This window comes from Peromyscus maniculatus, chromosome 7 (genome assembly GCF_049852395.1).
Source record: "Peromyscus maniculatus bairdii isolate BWxNUB_F1_BW_parent chromosome 7, HU_Pman_BW_mat_3.1, whole genome shotgun sequence".
In the NCBI taxonomy this organism is placed as follows: Eukaryota; Metazoa; Chordata; class Mammalia; order Rodentia; family Cricetidae; genus Peromyscus; species Peromyscus maniculatus.
Window position 1 is genome coordinate 51,525,042 of NC_134858.1, and position 18,350 is coordinate 51,543,391.

The 18,350-nt window shown below is 39.8% G+C and overlaps 1 protein-coding gene across 9 annotated transcripts in view; it reads right to left on the bottom strand.

Moving 5' to 3' along the window:
- Dmxl2 (Dmx like 2) overlaps nt 1-18,350 on the bottom strand; it is a 132,458-nt gene that overhangs the window by 72,053 nt on the left and 42,055 nt on the right. For all 9 annotated transcript variants that reach the window (XM_076576291.1, XM_042280955.2, XM_042280953.2 and 6 more), the window contains 6 exons: nt 16,012-16,195; nt 14,580-14,754; nt 6,049-6,288; nt 5,138-5,409; nt 3,595-4,291; nt 2,819-2,940 (listed from right to left, as the gene is read on the bottom strand). In XM_076576291.1, the coding sequence (XP_076432406.1) occupies nt 2,819-2,940; nt 3,595-4,291; nt 5,138-5,409; nt 6,049-6,288; nt 14,580-14,754; nt 16,012-16,195 (1,690 nt within the window). The remainder of the gene's footprint in view (nt 1-2,818; nt 2,941-3,594; nt 4,292-5,137; nt 5,410-6,048; nt 6,289-14,579; nt 14,755-16,011; nt 16,196-18,350) is intronic.

The following is an 18,350-nucleotide window of genomic DNA, read 5'->3' on the forward strand; positions in this document are numbered from 1 at the left end:
GGCATCCTACAATGCCAACCTTCTCTGAATATCATCCAAGATCAAATGTAAAACAATTAAACTGATAGGACTAGCTGGGCAGCATTTGGGAGGCAGAGGCAGGCAGAGGTCTGTGAGTTTGAGGCCAGCCTTGTCTACAGAGCAAGTTCCTGGATAGCCAAGACTACACAGAGAAACCCTGTCCTGAAAAACTAAAAGGAAAAAGAAAAGGGAAACTGATGGGCAGCTAGAGACATTGCCCCAGGTGCACAAGTGTTGCTGCAGAAACCCAGGAGCCGGACTTTGAATCCCAAACCTGTGTAAAAAGCTGGGTGTGGCAGCAGTACATCGGTAATCGGAGGACAGAAGCAGAAGAATTGCTGGAGCTTGTCAGCCAGCACATCAGTGGAAGATCCTACCTCAAAGCAACAGGTAGACAGTGAGAAAGAAGGCCACCTGATACCCTCCTCTGGCCTCTGCACACATGCCAATGGCACACAAGTGTGCTCACGCACACATTTGGCTTGAGGGTTCAGAAGGCTCAAGGTTTACAAAACAGCTATCCTCAATTATCTGTGGTACTCCCTGTTCCGAGAACGTGAGAATGACTAAGTAGAACTATGACTAGCAAAGACAATTTGTGGGAAACATTGAATTTCAACTTAATAGCAACATTAATTCAAAGACAGCATGATCTGTATCAGAGTCAATTCCCTCACAACAAATGACAGCAAAATAAATTGGACTAAAACAAATCAAATTGCTCGTTATAGTAGTTGACCTTTAACGTACTATCCAATTCCAGCTACAATTCTATGATGCTAATTTGGTAGACTTTTTCTCATCCAAGTAATAATCACATCTGACTCTACTTAGCATCCACTGTAAGTGGATTTAGGGTGGTATAGCACAGCTGATACTTTCTCGACAACAAATACCCAAAATGATTTTCTCACTATCTCTGGAGCAAATTTTATGTGTGTATTTATATATCCACATTAATTCACACTCAGGGAAAAAAAAGTATCATCTTTCCAAATCTTAACGTATTTGTCCAGAACAAAGCAAAACAGTCTTCAATAGAAGTTTCCATCCATATCCACCCTAACTGACCTCTCTGCTGGTATAAAACACTTCTAGTGCCATACTTCTAGCAATGAATTGCATAGCCCCTTAAATAAATACCTCCTCTTCTGTCTTAAACTCTTAATCTTTTGTTAATAATTTCTCTTTTGATTTTTTGAAACAGAGTCTCTTGTAGCTCAGGTTGCCCCAGAACTCTCTATGTAACCAAGGATCACCTGTACTTCCTGATCCCCCTGCCTCCACTGCCCAAGTACTGGAATTACAAGCATGTGCCACCACACCTAGCTATTAATAATTTCCTTTTCAATTTAATTAACATTTTCTTAAAGGCAAACATTATAACTATTCTGCATCCTCTATACATCAAGAGGTACATAGACACTCAAAAACAGCATTTGGTGTCCAAAACTTTACTCACTACTTTTTATTTATTTATTTATTTATTTATTTATTTATTTATTTATTTATTTATTTATTTGGGAGGCGGTTCCAGAAGCATGCTACAGTGCACATGTGGAGATCAGAGGACAATTTGAAGGGAGTAAGTTCCCTCCTTCCACTTGGCTTTTGAGGAAAGGTCTCTGTTTTTTCTGTCGTGCTTGTGCAAGCAAGCTTCCAGCTGATTCTCCTGTCTGTCTCACATCTCACCATAGAAATGCTAGGATTCCAGATCTGAGTCTCCACATACGGCTTTTCATGAGATCTGGGGACCTAACTCAGGCTGTCAGGCTTACAGGGCTAGCTAGTACTTTGACTCACTGAGATATCTCCTCAGTCCAGTATTTGGTATTCAGCACTGGAAACATTTTAGAACAGGTATTTTATAAAGAGATATGTCTTTATCAGTAAATGGAAAATTCAATGTTCAAATCAAAATATTGAGTAAAATATATGACTTCTAGTCTCCTGTATAACTACTAGAATGAGGCACTGCCACCATTGAGAGATAATATATTCTAACCACAGAATATTTTTAAGTAAGTCAGGCTTGGAAATATTCAAATTTCCTGCTATAAACAGTTAGGTAAAGGTGCCTTAAAATCTTCTTTGAGCAAAGCAAGATTTAGATACTTAGACTAGGGCTGGGGAGACGGCTCAACAGTTAAGAGCATTCGCTGCTCTTCCAGAGGACCCAAATTTGGTTCCCAGGAACCAAACTGGATGGCTCACAACTCTCTGTAACTTCAGCTCCAGGGAATCTGACACCCTCTGTGGCATCTGCACACACATGGCATATGCACACTCAAACACACAAATACCTATAAATACACATTTTTTAAAAACTTTGTTTTTAAGAATCTTTTTTGACGAGATATTTGTTTCTTTGTATGTTAAATGTATTGAGGTGCAGCATATTAATTTGTATACCTTAGAACGTAAAGAAAAAGATGTGCGTGCGTGTGTGTGTGTGTGTGTGTGTGTGTGTGTGTGTGTGTGTGTCAGTCTGTCTGTCTGTCCGTCTGTGTTTGTCTGTCATTACACAGACAAAAACATATTCTCATTTCCCAAACACTAACTGATAAACAATGGTTTATGGGTTTTGTCTGGTTTATTTGTTTGTATTTAGAGACAGGGTTTCTCTGTGTAACAGTCCTGACTGTCCTGAAAATCACTCTGTAGAACTAACTCAGAGATCCGCCTGCCTCTGCTTCCTGAGTGCTGGGATTAAAGGTGAGTATCCACAAACACTGGCCTTAGACAAAGTACAAAGAGAATTTCCTATTAGCTCAGAAAAAGATGTGGAAATTCTTACGGAGGCTTCTGGGTCTGAGAGCTCATCTAGTAACTTCCTGGCGTCTACGACAGCTTGGTAGAGCCTCAGGTGTCTGCCATCCGAGGCGACAAAGCAGGCGCTTGCGGAATTGCAGTAGGTGCCTGAGAAGAGAGGCGGTCTTCGGTTACAGCGCGCCATGGATTTTATCAATGACGAAAGTATGAGAAACAAACAATTACACCTTCCTAGGTCTAACCATCATCTAGAATCATAATTAAATGGATATAATTTATGGCTATAAGCTTATTAACAAAAATTCAGTAGGAAAAATATGAAAACAAAACTTTAAAATTCTAAAGCTAAGCCTTACCAACATTCTGACAACCTATTAAAAAATATCTCAGGGCCAGAGAGCTGGCTCAGCAGTTAGGAGCACAGGCTGCTCTCCCAGAGGACTGGGTTTGATTCCCAGCACCTCCAGGGTGGCTCACAACTGTCCATACCTCCCTCTTCTGGCTTCTCATGGCACCAAGCAGGTACACAGTGCACACACATACATGGAGGCAAAACGCTCAGAACACATAAAATAAATACAATTACTTTTAAAAAAAAAAAAACTAACTATGACAAATATAAATCATTTTGTGAACCAGGCATGGTGGTCATATCAGAACATGGGAAGCAGCAGGATCTCAATGTCTGAGGCCAAAATGGTCTGTATAACATGTTGCAAACTATATTTCAAAAAAAAAATAAAGAAGAAAAAAAGATGTTGTTCATAACAAATAATAATTTAAATTTTGTTTTACACTTACCAAGACAATAACTGGGAATAAGAGTTGGAAGCCATGCCACATTAGAGAAGGCTGAGGTATGTAAAGAGTTAATCCTAGCCAATTCTGACACTCCTCCAGTGTATGACAAAGGTCCTATGGGGTCTACACGCCACAGAATAAGTTCACTGTAGATTGCATTTGGGTCATGAAATGTACGAGTCGCTGCATTTCTAAGAGGCTGTTTCGATGACTCTTTTGTGTGTTTTACAGGATCTATCAATCTATTTAATTTACTGTCCGCGTCCCACTGACAGTCGGATTCAGGAGTCAACAGAGCATTATGATGGGAGGATGTCAGCAAGAGTGGTAAAACCGAATGGCACGCCAAGTCATTGAGGTGGAATCTGTGACCGCAGTATCTGAATTTGTGGGATACAGTCAGAACAGTGGTAAAGGCTGACTTGTCAGCAAAAGTGACTGCCCACTGATTCAAAGACCCATCTATGTGTTTAGAGACCATCATTACTGTGGGCGCTAAAATGTTCATGTCTGTACTGTGTGATCTGGAGTGTGGCTGTGACCCATGAGAAGAATCTACAGACATCGGCTCTTGGTGTAATGGGGTATGGTATGAATCTTTTGTAACATTTACACAGGCATACATCATGATGTTTTTACTAAGAGAGTTTGCATCCCCAGAGGGAAATGCAACAGGAATCCGAGAAGAAAAAGAAACCTGAAAAACACAAATATAGGATTCATTATAAGGAATTTGCGTTCTCTCAAAAATACTTTTCCAAACACACTTCTATTTTCCAAATGCCAAATCCTAGCTTCCTAGCAAAAGAATCATGTTTAACTTCTATATAGTTTAATTCCTTTCTTCTACTTATGTAAATCACTATTCACAGCCCAATACAAAATGAAAAACAAAGTTTCAAATAGATTGCTTATAGCTTTTTTGGGGGGGTGGGGAGCTGAGGATCGAACCCAGGGCTTTGCACTTGCTAGGCAAGCGCTCTACCACTGAACTAAATCCCCAACCCATGTATAGCTTTTATATCAAAATAACCACATCATGTATTTATATTATAATAAAGCTACAAAAGGTAACACATAAAAGCAGCTTGATTTGACTTAAAAACTAAAGATGAGCACAGGCCTTCAATGCCAGCAATCCAGAGGCAGAGGAAGGAGGATCAGGAACTGAAGGTCATCCTCAGCTATACAGCTAGTTGAAGACCAGCCTGGATACATGAAACCCTATCTCTTAAAAAGAAAAGAAAGAAAAAGACCTGAAACCTCCTATTTTCAAAGTAATTTCCTTAGTTGTACTAAAAATATTACAATTCTCAGAAAGCATGAGTAGTAATTCAAATACTCAACAAGTTTCAAAAATAATCATTTTCTTTGAATTAACTAAATGTATAAAATGCATAGTGCTGATCCTCTTGAAAACAAGAATATGTATCCTCTCACTTGTTTATCAACTAAATTTTTAGTAATTCTGAAAAATCTGTAAAGTCTATACAGTATCTTGTTATTTTAAAATTACAATAATATTTTCATCGAGGAAATATACCTGGACTTGTCTAAATATTCCAGGGTTATATTCATCCAGATACTTGACATGCCACACTAGAAAGGTCCCATCTACAGGGTGTATCGTGAACAGCATGTCAGGGTTCTTATTCCACTCTGTCAGCAGCGTTTCAATCTTGCGATCAAGCAGCACTGTGGGCAGTGGCACTGGTATGCTAGGTCCTGGATGGCATCTAGGACTTCCCTCTCTTTCTCCATCTTCATGTTCTGATGATCCTGTGCCTGCCTCCGATTCTCTATCCAGAGATAATTCTAAATCAGAAAATAGATCTGTCAGAACACATACTAAATAATAAATATAAAAATTCATTAGAAACTATAAAATTATAAGCTACCTTTCCAATTTGTGGTCAGAAAAATACTTTGTCTGAATTGAAATTACTATATTTATTATCTTTAGATAAATAAAATTTCATCACATTGTTAAAATTACCAAAACATATTTCCCATAAAATAGTATGGCTTCTAAAGTACTACATTAGTAAAAGAAATATATATATATACACACACACATACACAGATACATACAGAGAGAGTTTGCCTGGCATGGAGGCACAAGTTTATAACCCAATCTTCTCAGGAGGCTGAGGCAGGAGGAAGTCGATCTCAGGGCCAGTCTGGCAGTTTAGGGATGCTGTGTCTCAAAATCAAATGAAAAGGGCTGAGGAAGTAGCTCTTAGAGAACTTGCCTAGCCTGCATGAGGCTCTGGGTTTAAGTCCACACCATAAACAAAACAAAACATCAGCTAGAGTTAGTTGGTTTGTCTAAGAACAAGCATAGTGCCTGATCTGAGAGACAACTAGTACTAAAAATGAAAGAAAGAAGGGAGAATTCACACTTGAAGAGGTACCACGAGAAGTTGTTATTGTTAGTGAACAAGGAATACACACCATGGTCTAATTTCATATGTAAACCCCTCTCTCTTTCCTCCTGTGAGCGTTCCTCATCTTCTCTGTCTGCATCGTCGCTTTCATGATCTAATTGTTTTTCAGAAAGTTTTCGTAATTGGTGCATAAATATTTCCGTAGATGATGTAAAATGAAATTCCTTGTTATTTAACCAATGAACTACAAATCCCCCATTGACATCGTCGATATTAAATGAAGTGCCAACCAGGACATTTGGAATATCTGTGGAAACAAAAAAAAAATTAATTCTCAATATCATGCTCCAGTTTCTTTAAAAAAACGCAGCAAGTGCTTATCCTGATTGATCGTCTGCTCACCCAGAAGGTGCCCAACAACCAGCCGGCACGATTCTGCCAGGACTTGTAATAACTTTAACTGAACTTAACAGTGGCTGGAATTATTAAGAACTAATGACATACTCTTACATGAAATTAATTACAGTACTAATTTCAAAACCAAATATAGCAACACCTCAACCTTAGCTGAATCCTGGTTTTGAGATAAGAGGGTGTGTAAGACCTATAAGAGATAACTATGGAACGACTTAACAGTTTCTTAGGCATCACAATGATGCTGTGATTTATGTTGTGACTTTCCTTACTCTTAAGGAGATATTTGATATTCCTGAGGATAAAATTCAATGCAGCACTTTGAAAAGATTAAGACAAAAACTCGCTTACACATATGCACACATGATCATGTGTGCAAATACACACACACAAAAAAAAGAAACAGAAAAATCAATTACAAATGCTAATGGTTAAACCTAAGTGACAGCTATGAAGGTGTTCACTGCCCTATTCTTTAATTTTGCTGAATGTCTGAAATGTTCCTAAAGTTAAGAGGAAATATCACACAGATGCAGGAAAGAACCAGGGCAATGGTTCCATGATTACAGTGCTCACCAGGCAAGCAAGAGGACCGGAGTGCAGATCCCCAGAATCCATGTAAATGCCAGGTGGGTATGATGGCCCACCTGAAATTCCAGGAATCAGAAGGGCTGAGACAAGATCCCAGAAGCCAGACTAGCTATTGTGGTGAGCTCTGGGTTCAAATAAGGAATCCTGCCTCAATGAATATGGTGGAGTGGATAAGGACAACTACTGGAGGTTCAACTCTGGACCTCCATACAGACACATGCATGCATGCATGTGTGCATACACACACACACACACACACACACACACTTGCCCAAACATAAGCAAACATGCATATATACACATATGTACACCACACACGGCAGAAAGAAAAAGATATGTATACGTACACATATAGGTTGAAGAGACACACATGAATACATGATAAGATATTAACATGTGATAAATCTATGTAAACAGTTTACATTTGTCAGAAAATTCTATTGGCTAGGGCTGGAGAGTTGGCTAAGTGGTTAAGAGTACTTGCTGCTCTTATAGAGGACCTAGACTGATTCCCAGCATCCTCATGATGGCTCACAACTATCTGTAACTCCAGTCTCAGGGGATCAAATGCCCTCTTCTGATCTCTTTGGACACCAAGCATGCCTATGATGCATACATATACATACAGGCAAAACACTCCTACACATAAAATAATGAAATATATTAACTAATTTTACATTTTAAAATGTCTTTAGCTGTATCATAGATTCAAATGTTTTCCCGAAAAAAAAAAAATAAGAGGGGAAAAAAAAACCTAACAGTACAAAATTACTTACATTTAACAATCAATTTGATCAATCTATAAATTGTATTTACAACCTATATATAACGCATCAAGCCAAATGACTTAACACAATTATATTTAAAATATTATGTAGGTGGGTCAGGCATGTAGCACACACCTTTAATACTAGCACTAGGGGTGGGGTGGTCTCTGTGGGTTTTAGGCCAGCCTGGTCTACATAGTTAGTTCCAGGCTGTAGGGGAAAGGGGCCAGCTAAAAGAAAACCACCCTGACCCTGGAGCCCAGAACCAGTGAAAGAAACAACCTAGATCTGGGACCCGAGCCAGAGAAAGAAACACTTTATCCCTGAACCCAGAACCAAAGAAACATGCCCTGACTCTGAAACCAGTGCCAAAGAAACACACTTTGTCCCTAGAATCAGAGTCAGTGAAAGAAATATGCCCTGGCCTTAGAATTAGAGCCAAAAAGCTAAGAAAGGCAAGCAAAAGAAACAGAGTTTGGCTCTGAAATCAGAGCCATCTCTGCCCCTGACCAACAAAACTAACCAATCCCTGAGCAGAAAAAAACCAACCAATCCCAAGACAGAACGTCTTCTCCCTGGAGAAACTTTGCCCCTAAGAAATCCTATACCGACTACCCTGCCTGTTCAGTTGTGAGCTGTTCTTTCCCACCCCCATAGTGGCAGCCACTCTCCGGGACTCCTCCTTCCCAAATAAATCTCTTTTTCAAGAGTCTTGGGTGTGAAGATCTTCATTCACTGGTGCAGAGAAGAACCACCTTGCTCAGATGTCCCCTAGGGGACTGAGCAGAAAAAACCTTGCAGAGACATTCCCTTGGGGGAATGAACAAGGAAGAGTAGAACAGAAGAATCTCGCAGAGACTTCTTTGGGGACTGAGCAAGGTGGAGCAGAAAAAGTAACAACTTTTCACCAGAGCCAACGGAGACTGCTACATTTCTGCAGGGGTTTCCGCTTTAGCAGAGTGAAGCAAAAGAAGCAACATCTTGGGCCAGAGAAGAAGCAGAGCTCTGCTGGGAAGCCCTCTTAAGCAGCGTCTCCAGGAGAGGCAGAAGATTGCTATATCCTGCAGGGGAGACCATCCTCCACGGAACCCCAGCTCCAGGTATTGCCTGGCTCCCCTGAGCAGTCAGGACACCTTTCCTTCCAGAACTGAGCTGTCCCATTACAGCTCCAGCTGCCAGAGCTGTCCTAGCAGCTCAAGGTATCACCTGACTCCCCCAGCAGTCAGGGCTATATAGTGGGATACAGTTTCAAAAGCAAACCAAAGTAAAATAATATGTTACAATAAGGCCCAACAGCTGCAGGAACGAACATATAGCCTCTATGTTTATCCACAATAGAGCAATGTACAATTCCAGCCCATCTGGTTTCCAGAGCATACAGTTAAAAGCCAAGCTTTCTAAAGTAGATGGAATTTACAGAGGCTATCATTAATTACATTTTTAAGTTGTATCTTCACAGTCAACAATTCAAGAAAAGCTTCTTTGGAAAGGTTTTAAAAAATCTTATAAAAATGTAAAACCATCAACATTTTAAAAATAAGTTATTATTACAGGACATTCTTAGACTATATTAGGTTTAAGAGACCAAACTGGGCTGGAGAGATGGCTCAGAGGTTAAGAGCACCGACTACTCTTCCAGAGGTCCTGAGTTCAATTCCCAGCAACCACATGGTGGCTCACAACCATCTGTAATGAGATCTGGCACCCTCCTATGTATACATAATAAATAAATAAATAAATAAATAAATAAATAAATAAATAAATAAATAAATAAATAAATAAATAAATAAAGAGACCAAACTGACCATGGTGACACAACCCATATGCCTAGAACTCAGAAGGCTGATGATTATAGATTCAAGACCAGCCTGGGGTACAAAGAGAGATCTTGCCTCAAAAACTCATGGTGGATGCTGTAGAATATTAGTTGAAGATGTATTCAATTGTTTATGCTGTGGAACATTTGTTTAGTGATGCAAAGATGTATTGCATTCCTTTATGTAGCATTCGTTTAAATCTGTGAAGCTGTGTTACTTTGCCCGTCTAAACCATCTGATTGGTCTAATAAGAGCTGAACAGCCAATAGCAAGGCAGGAGAAAGGATAGTCCGGGCTGGCAGGCAGAGAGAATAAAAATCAACACCTAGAATCACCTCAATCTTCCAACCCAGATGACAAGGCACCACTGCAAAAAAAAAACATGAACAGCCAAGACAATATGCCTCCACCAGAACCCAGTAACCCTGAATTACATTAGTCCTGAGAAATGCAATATAGCTGAAGAACAAGACAAGGACATCAAAATAGAAATCATCATTATGTTCAAGATTTATTCATATGGGATATGAATAGATCCCTTAATAAGGGATCATTTTAAACATCTTGGTAGCATAATGAAGCTGTAAAAACACAAACAGTAAAGTGAAATAATGAAAACAGTTCAGGAATTAGAAACAGAGTCACTAAAGAACCCCAATTGAAAAATGAAAACTTTAGGAAGTCCAACAAAAACCTCAGAAGTAAGCCTCACGAGCAGAGCACGAGACACATAGAGTCTCAGGCATTGAAGACAAGGTAGAAGAAATAGATACCCCAGTAAAAGATATGTTAAATCTAAGATAATCCAGTCATGAACATCCAGAAAGAACATCTGGGACACTATGAAAAGACCAAATCTATGAATAATAGGAACAGAAGAAGAAGAAACCCAGCTCAAAGGCAAAGAAAATATTTTCAACAAAATCACGAAAGAAAATTTCCCCTAAAGTAGGAGGTGCACGTGGCATACAGAAAACCAAATAGATAGAAACAGAAAAGAAATTCCCAACAATACATAATAATCAGAACAATGAATGTACAGAACAAAGAAAGAATAATAAAAACTACAAGGGAAAAAAAGACCAAGTAACATATAAAGGCAGATCCATTGGAATTACACCCGACTTCTCAATGGAGAGACTAAAAGCCAGAAGGACCTGGACGGATGTTCTACAAACTCCACAGATGCCAGCCCTGACTACTATACTCAGCAAAACTATCAATCACAATAGACAGAAATATTCCATAACAAAATCAAATTTAAGCAGTATCTATCTACAAATTCAGCTCTAAGAAGGCCTAGAAGGAAAACTTCAACCTGAGGAGGTTACCTCACCCAAGAAAGTAAATCAAGGGGGGGGGGGGCACATCTTAGCAACAAATAGGAATCAATAAATAGTGCTCACTGTGCCGGGCGGTGGTGGCGCACGCCTTTAGTCCCATCACTCAGGAGGCAGAGCCAGGCAGATCTCTGTGAGTTCCAGGTCAGCCTGGACTACAGAGTGAGTTCCAGGAAAGGCACAAAGCTACACAGAGAAACCCTGTCTCAAAAGACCAAAAAAAAGAAAGAAAAAAAAAAAGAAAGAAAAAAAAGAAATCCTATATACAAATGTCAGACTGTGAAAAAAATCAGGGGAACAGTACCTTTCACAATAGCTCCCCTCAACTAGAAAAATAACAGTTCTAACCAATCAAGTGAAAGACTTGTAATAGTAATAGTAAAAACTTTAAGACACTGAAAAAGATATCAGAAGATGGAAAGATCTCCCAGGAGGATTAATAGAGTAAAAATGGCCATCCTACCAAAAGCACTCTACAGATTCAATGCAATTCCCATCAAAATCCAACACTTAGGTCCCAACACTGACCCAGGGCAAAGCAGACAGGAGCTCCCATCCCTAACCAAGAAGCTATCTTCATCTGGTAAGCATTGGAAAGGAAAAATCAGTTTTCTCCCATGGAGTCTCACTGGGTATATTAACCACACTTAAGGGCAGGCCCAGCAGTAGAAAGCATAAACACAAAACAAACTCCATGGTATCTTAGAGGTTTTGTCTCATATTGTTTGGGGTGGGCATTTTTACCTGGTCTTCTGCTTGTATATTATGGTATCTGATTTTGAGTTTGTTTGTTTTTTCCTTTTATTTTATTTTACAATACCATTCAGTTCTACATATCAGCCACAGATTCCCTTGTTCTCCCCCCTCTTGCCCCCCTCCCCTTTCCCCCAGCTCACCCCTCATTCCCCCCTCCTCCAAAACAGTTGATTGGCTTGATCTGTTTGGGAGGCATCTAGGCAGTGGTACCGGGTTCTGTACTCATTGCATGAGATGGCTGTTTGAAACCTGGGACTTATGCAGGGACACTTGGCTCAGTCTGGGAGGAGGGGACTGGACCTGCCTGGACTGATTTTGAGTTTTTATCGTTCAGGGATTTTGTTGGTTTTGGGGGAGGGGGGGTGTTTTGTTTTTTTGTATGCGTGTATGTGTGTGTGCAAGCATGGTTTTTTTTTTTTTGGTTTGTTTTTTGTTTTTTGTTTTTGTTTTTGTTTTTGTTTTTTTGTTTTTTGCATGCTTGTTTTCTAAAGAGAGAGAGAGAAAGAAGACATCATGTTGGGTGGGCAGGGAGATGGGAAAGACCTCAGAGATAAGAAAGGGGAAACTATGATCAGAATATATTGTATGAAAAAATTATTTTTAATTAAAAATATTAGTTAACTATGTAAGTTTAAAATAAACAGGTAAATTTAACTTTAGTAATATATTTTGTTTCTCTCAAAATAGAGAAAATGTAATTTGAATAAGTAATCAATCTGAAATAAAATTATTAAGCAAGAAATTTTGCATTCTTTTTTATACTGTCTTAGGAAATCCAGTGTGTACAGTACAGCAAGCCCCGATTCAAAACAGCCACATGTCAAGGTCACTGGGCAGTACACATTTGTAGTCACTGTTAAAGATCAGATTTTAGGAAGTGTATTCACTAAGTATTTATACTCATTGAATTTAACAAGCATTTAAAGATGAAACCCTTTTGATAACTATGCTACAATCCACAGCCCCAGAAAGACTAGGTAACAAGCAGAGTTTATGGGGGTGTGGGGGGGGGGAGACAACCCAGATCTCCCTGGGAAGGGAAAATAGCAAGGATCTCATGAGTGGACTGAGGGCAGGTGGGGATGGGAACATGAGGGGTCAGGTGGTGGGGGGAGGGGAGAGTGCTGAGGGGACTGCTGGGGGTTGGCATTTCTGGGTCAGGTGGAAGCCTGGGGCAGGGGAATCTCCCAGGAGTCTATGGGGAGGACCCCAGCTTACATTCCCAGCAATAGTGGATAAGTAGCCCAAACTAGTCGTTTCCTGTGACCAGATTGGTGCCTGGCCCAATTGTCATCAGAAAGGTGACATCCAGCAATTGATGGAGGCAGGTGCAGAGACCCACAGCCTAACATTAGGCAGAGTTCGGGAATCCTGAGGTGGAGGAGGAGGAGAAAGGATTGTAGGAGCCAGAAGGGTCAAGGACACCATGTGAAGGTTCACACAAACTAACCTGGGCTCATAGGGGCTTGCAGAGACTGAATGGATAACCAGGGACCTGCATGGGACTGACCTAGGCCCTCTGCTTATATGTGACAGTTAGGTAGTCTTGTGGGACTACCTAACAACGGGAGCAGGGGCTCTCTGACTCTTTTTTTTTTTTTTTTGGCTTTTCGAGACAGGGTTTCTCTGTGTAGCTTTGCGCCTTTCCTGGAGCTCACTTGGTAGCCCAGGCTGGCCTCGAACTCACAGAGATCCGCCTGCCTCCGCCTCCCGAGTGCTGGGATTAAAGGCGTGCGCCACCAACGCCCGGCTGCTCTCTGACTCTTTTACTGGCTTTTGTGACCCTACTCCTTATACTGGGTGGCCTTGCCCAGCCTTAATACAGAAAAAGGTGCTTAGTCTTACTGCAACTTGATATGCCATGTGATACTCATAGAAGACCTGCCCTTTCCTGCATGGAGGTGGAAGAGGAAAGGGGGGGGGATGGGATGGGGAAGAGGGACTGAGAAGAGAGGATGGAGGGCTGTGGCCAGGATGTAAAATAAATAGATGAATTAAAAAAAAACCCTTTCTTTTACCCTAAAGCAAACAGACCTCCAGCTGATAAAGTAGGGCTGCATTTATATAAATACAGTTCTATCAGCAATGCAGTAAAAAATTTACAGCCTTTCTATATATTTTTAGACCAAAAGAAAACATGGTGCCCTTAAATACAAGCTCTCAAATATGCTTTTGCCAACATAAAACCTGCTTCTATTAATTCATAGCCCAGATAAGAGGACAGGCTAAAAGAAAATACTAAGACTAAAGAAAAATATCTTTCTACCTAAGCATAATCCAAGAAATTCCACACAGGTAGAAAATAAGCTACACTGAGAGATAAACTATCTGATAAGGTTATACAGAAGAGCCACAGGAACAGTTAAACTATCGAGGGAGTGTGCTATTACCCAAGCTATTACCCAAGCTATCACCATTTGTGTTCCCAGGCTCAAGTAAAGCTCTGGTTTACCTGGAACCCTTTGTAGACAAAGATGTTCAAAAATACTTATGGAAAATTACACCACAACAAAAATCATATAGACCCAGCTGGGTGGTGGTGGCACACACCTTTAATCCCAGCACTTCGGAGGCAGAGGCAGGCGGGTCTCAGCAAGTTCCAGGACAGCCAGGACTGTTACATAGAGAAATCCTGTCTCGAAAAGCCAAAAGGGAAAAAAAGAAAGGGAGGGAGGAAGGGAGGGAGGGAGGGAGGGAGGGAGGGAGGGAGAGAGAGAGAGAGAGAGAGAGAGAGAGAGAGAGAAGATGACATAGACCCAGCTGAAGACTACCTTTTATTATATTGCCACTCTAAGAAGTATTTTAAAGGGCAACATAAAATAAAAACCAGGTTATAAAAGAAACACTATTTTTCCATGTATTCCCCTTATTTCAATATATTTATATAAAAATAAGACTCCTCTTATCCTTTACCTGTGGCAGGATTGATGCTTGCTGCGATGTGAAAGTGACACAGTGCATTGGCGTGGTGAGAAATGTGCCTCTGGACTTCATGGGTTGCAGTCTTGTCGGGCATCAGTTCAGTGTGAGTTACAAGAACAGAAGACCTCCGTTGTCCTTTCCTTAAATTCTTCAAATGGTGTATTGTCTAGAACAGAAAAGTACTGTCCTAAACCTAACTCTGAAAGGTCAACCAATGAACACTTTGCACTACTCAGAATTTTAAGACTGGCCCCTATGGAACTGACATTTTTTTTTTCTTCGAGACAGGGTTTCTCTGCATAATTTTGGTGCCTGTCCTGGATCTAGCTCTGTAGACCAGGCTAGCCTTAAACTCACAGAGATCTGCCTGGCTCTGCCTTCTAAGTGCTGGGATTAAAGATGTGCGCCACCACCGCCCAGCTTTTTTTTGGTTTTTCAAGAAAGGGTTTCTCTGTGTAGCTTTGGTGCTGTCCTGGAACTCCCTCTGTAGCCCAGGTTGGCCTTGAACTCACAGAGATCTGCCTGCCTCTGCCTCCCAATTGCTGGGATTAAAGGCGTGTGCCACCACCGCCTGGCGAACTGACAATTTTAAGAGATACTTTCTTAATTAAAGTAGAACAATTTTGGATATATGCTCCATAATTCTTAATGGCTGAACCATCTGTCTAGCCTGCTCATACTGTATTTTAAAAGTGGAAAAATTATTTCACTTTCAAAATATTCAGCCATGGCCACTATATAGCAATGATACGAGTTTTCCTGTGCCTAATAGTTGTTTCTTTTGGGGATAGAGTTTCATGTAGCCCAGGCTGATCCTGAACTCCCTATGTAGATAAATATGACCTTGAATTTCTCCTGAATACTGCAATTACAGATGTGCACCACATGCCCAGTCTCTAGCATATTTTTTTAGTTGCTTTTTATTCTTGTTATACTGTTGGTTTTGGTTTTTGTTTTTCAGAGTCTCACTCTGTAGCCCAGGCTGGCCTTAAATTCTCAGTCCTGCCTCTGTCTCTCAGATGGTATAATCACAGGCATACAATACCAAATCCAGGTCTACCTCACAGAGCTTCTTTGCCTAACATGTTAATAAATAATTATCTTTATTCTTAAGGAACAAAATGAAAGAAAATAAAACATTCAGAACTAATTTCAAGGACTTGTATGTATTTTACTAGTTAAAGCTAAGTACTCCTATAGATTTTGACATTTGAGCTGCAAAATGAAAACAAATCTGTTACTTATCTAGACTATATGCCTAAAATCATCACTACCTATATTTAGCTTCATAACAGCACACAATGAGAAATCTCACACAAGCATAAAGTAAGAATTTGCTATTAACTTCACCACATGTTCATGTGCACCATATGCAGGGAAACAAATCTTTAAAATCTATTTACCACTTTAAATAACATAATACCTCAAGAGCATGTTGGATTCTGTCTTTGTGTTTTCCAGCATGAGAAAGGTTGCTGGCGATGCTGGAGGTAGTGGTCTCACAAATCTGCTCACCCAAAAGACAGTCTTCTGGCAACAACGTCTCTGCCCAGAGCCGACACACACCATCATGGCATGAAGTCAGTAAGACATTACAGACAGAGCCCCTACAGCGAAGAGAAACAGAATACTGAGCACCGATGCCATCCATCCATGGGCTAAAAACTATTAATATTGGCTCTTCATGTATTAAGATGGCATTAATATAAAGGACTCTATGGAAAAAGTCATTCATCCAGGGGCTTGAAGGGTTGAAGCTGTTCCCGAGACACCATTAGAACTAGGAAATGGTCTTGACAACAGCTGCAGGAATTTCTGCCTGACTGTACATGTGTTATTGAAATCCAGGCTCCAGGGAACATTAGTATCTTCTAAACAAACATGATAATAATAAACATCATTAAATATAGTTATTTAGTTTATAGCAGTAGTCTACCATTTCTGACATCCTGACAATCCAAAGAGTTGTAACTAGGCAAACAAATAAGCACTTCATAATGTAACTGTAAGAAGGATATCATTACAAACTGTAAAGCAGTATCATTACATTAAAGGATGTAAATAAATAAATAAATAAACAGAAACCCTGCAACATCAAGCAGCTTGAATACATTAACTGTTTATTATAAAAGAACAAAGAAATTCTCTTCCCCTTCCTCCCCCCACCCCACCTCTCTCTCCCTCCCTCCCTCTCTCTCTCTCTCTCTCTCTCTCTCTCTCTCTCTCTCTCTCTCTGTGTGTGTGTGTGTGTGTGTGTGTGTGTGTGTGTGTGTGTGTGTGTGTGAGATGTGTGTATCTGTCTGAATATCTGTTTCAGTTTGTCTGTCATGAGGGCTTGGCAGTTAACGGGCTGCATCCAGGACCTTGTGCACACCAGGCAAATGATCTGCCAACTAAGCTAGTCTCCAAAAATTATTCTTTCTTTATAAAAATTGCATTCAGAGCCACAAAGATTACTCAGTGGTTAAAGAGTACTTGCTGCTCATTAAAGAGGACCAGGGTTCAATCTCAACACCCACATGCAGGTCACAACCATCCGTAACCCCAGTTCCAAGGATTCCAACGCCTCCTGCTGGGTGTAGTACACATACATACATTTAGGCAAACACATACACACAGGAAAGGATGTGGTGCACACACAAATGTAAGCTGCCTTACTAATTATTTTATAACTACCACATATTAGTACAAAGAACACTGAATAAAACAAAGGTTCAAATCAAGGTGCTCCCTTAGGTCATTGACATTTGGAACTCAGGATTCAGTTTCTCTTTTGAATGAATCAAATAAACCTTTCATTTGGATTCCAAAGACAGATGAATTCCCCCTGTTATCTCCATATAACTGTCATGTATAAACTGCTCTTAGACTTTTAGCAGAAGAATAAGCCTTTCTAAGCAAGCTTCTGAGCAGCCAACTGTGTTCTTGAATCTGTATATACAATATGGAAACCCCTGTATGTGCTGTTTGCAGTTTACTTAATCTTCTGAATACCTTTAAGAGATATCATTAACACTGAGGGAAATTTTACATAATTAAACCTCCAAACAGATGGTTCTAAATCTGTGGATTCAACCAATTGCACAACAAAAATATATTTAAAAAAAATGTATCTATATTAAAAATTTACAGGCTCTATCATAATATTTTCCTCTACTAATAAAAGTTTAAAAAAAAAAGAATCTATGCTATGAAATTCATTGTAAATAACCCAGAGATAATTTGAAGTACATGGGAAGATATGTATAGGTTACATGTAAATAGTGCACCATTTTATATAAAGGACTTGAGCATCACAAATGTTAATATATCTAGGAAGTCTCATAATCAATCCCTCACAGTTATAAAAAATGACTAATTAAAAAACAATAATACTTCAGCCACATATGTCCCAGCTCTAGTTAGCACAGCACCATCTCAACATACACACACACACACACACGCACGCGGCATTAAAATTATGGAAAATGGATTATTTATGTCAACAAAACTCTCACTAAATCTCTTGAGAGGGTCATATGGGTAACCCTAGCATCAAAAAGGTACAACCTAGCCAGTTTATTCACTGTAAATTATATTCTTACCACCATGGACATTATTAATAATTTACTTTTCCTCGATGTGTACTTTCCTATTTACTAGCAAAAACATCCTTTTTAGAATCTTCTACCACTAATGTTTCCACTCACAATACCAGTTAATGTTGTCTGGGCAAATAATATATGCTATGGACTGTACAAAAGACTTCATGTACACAAGCAC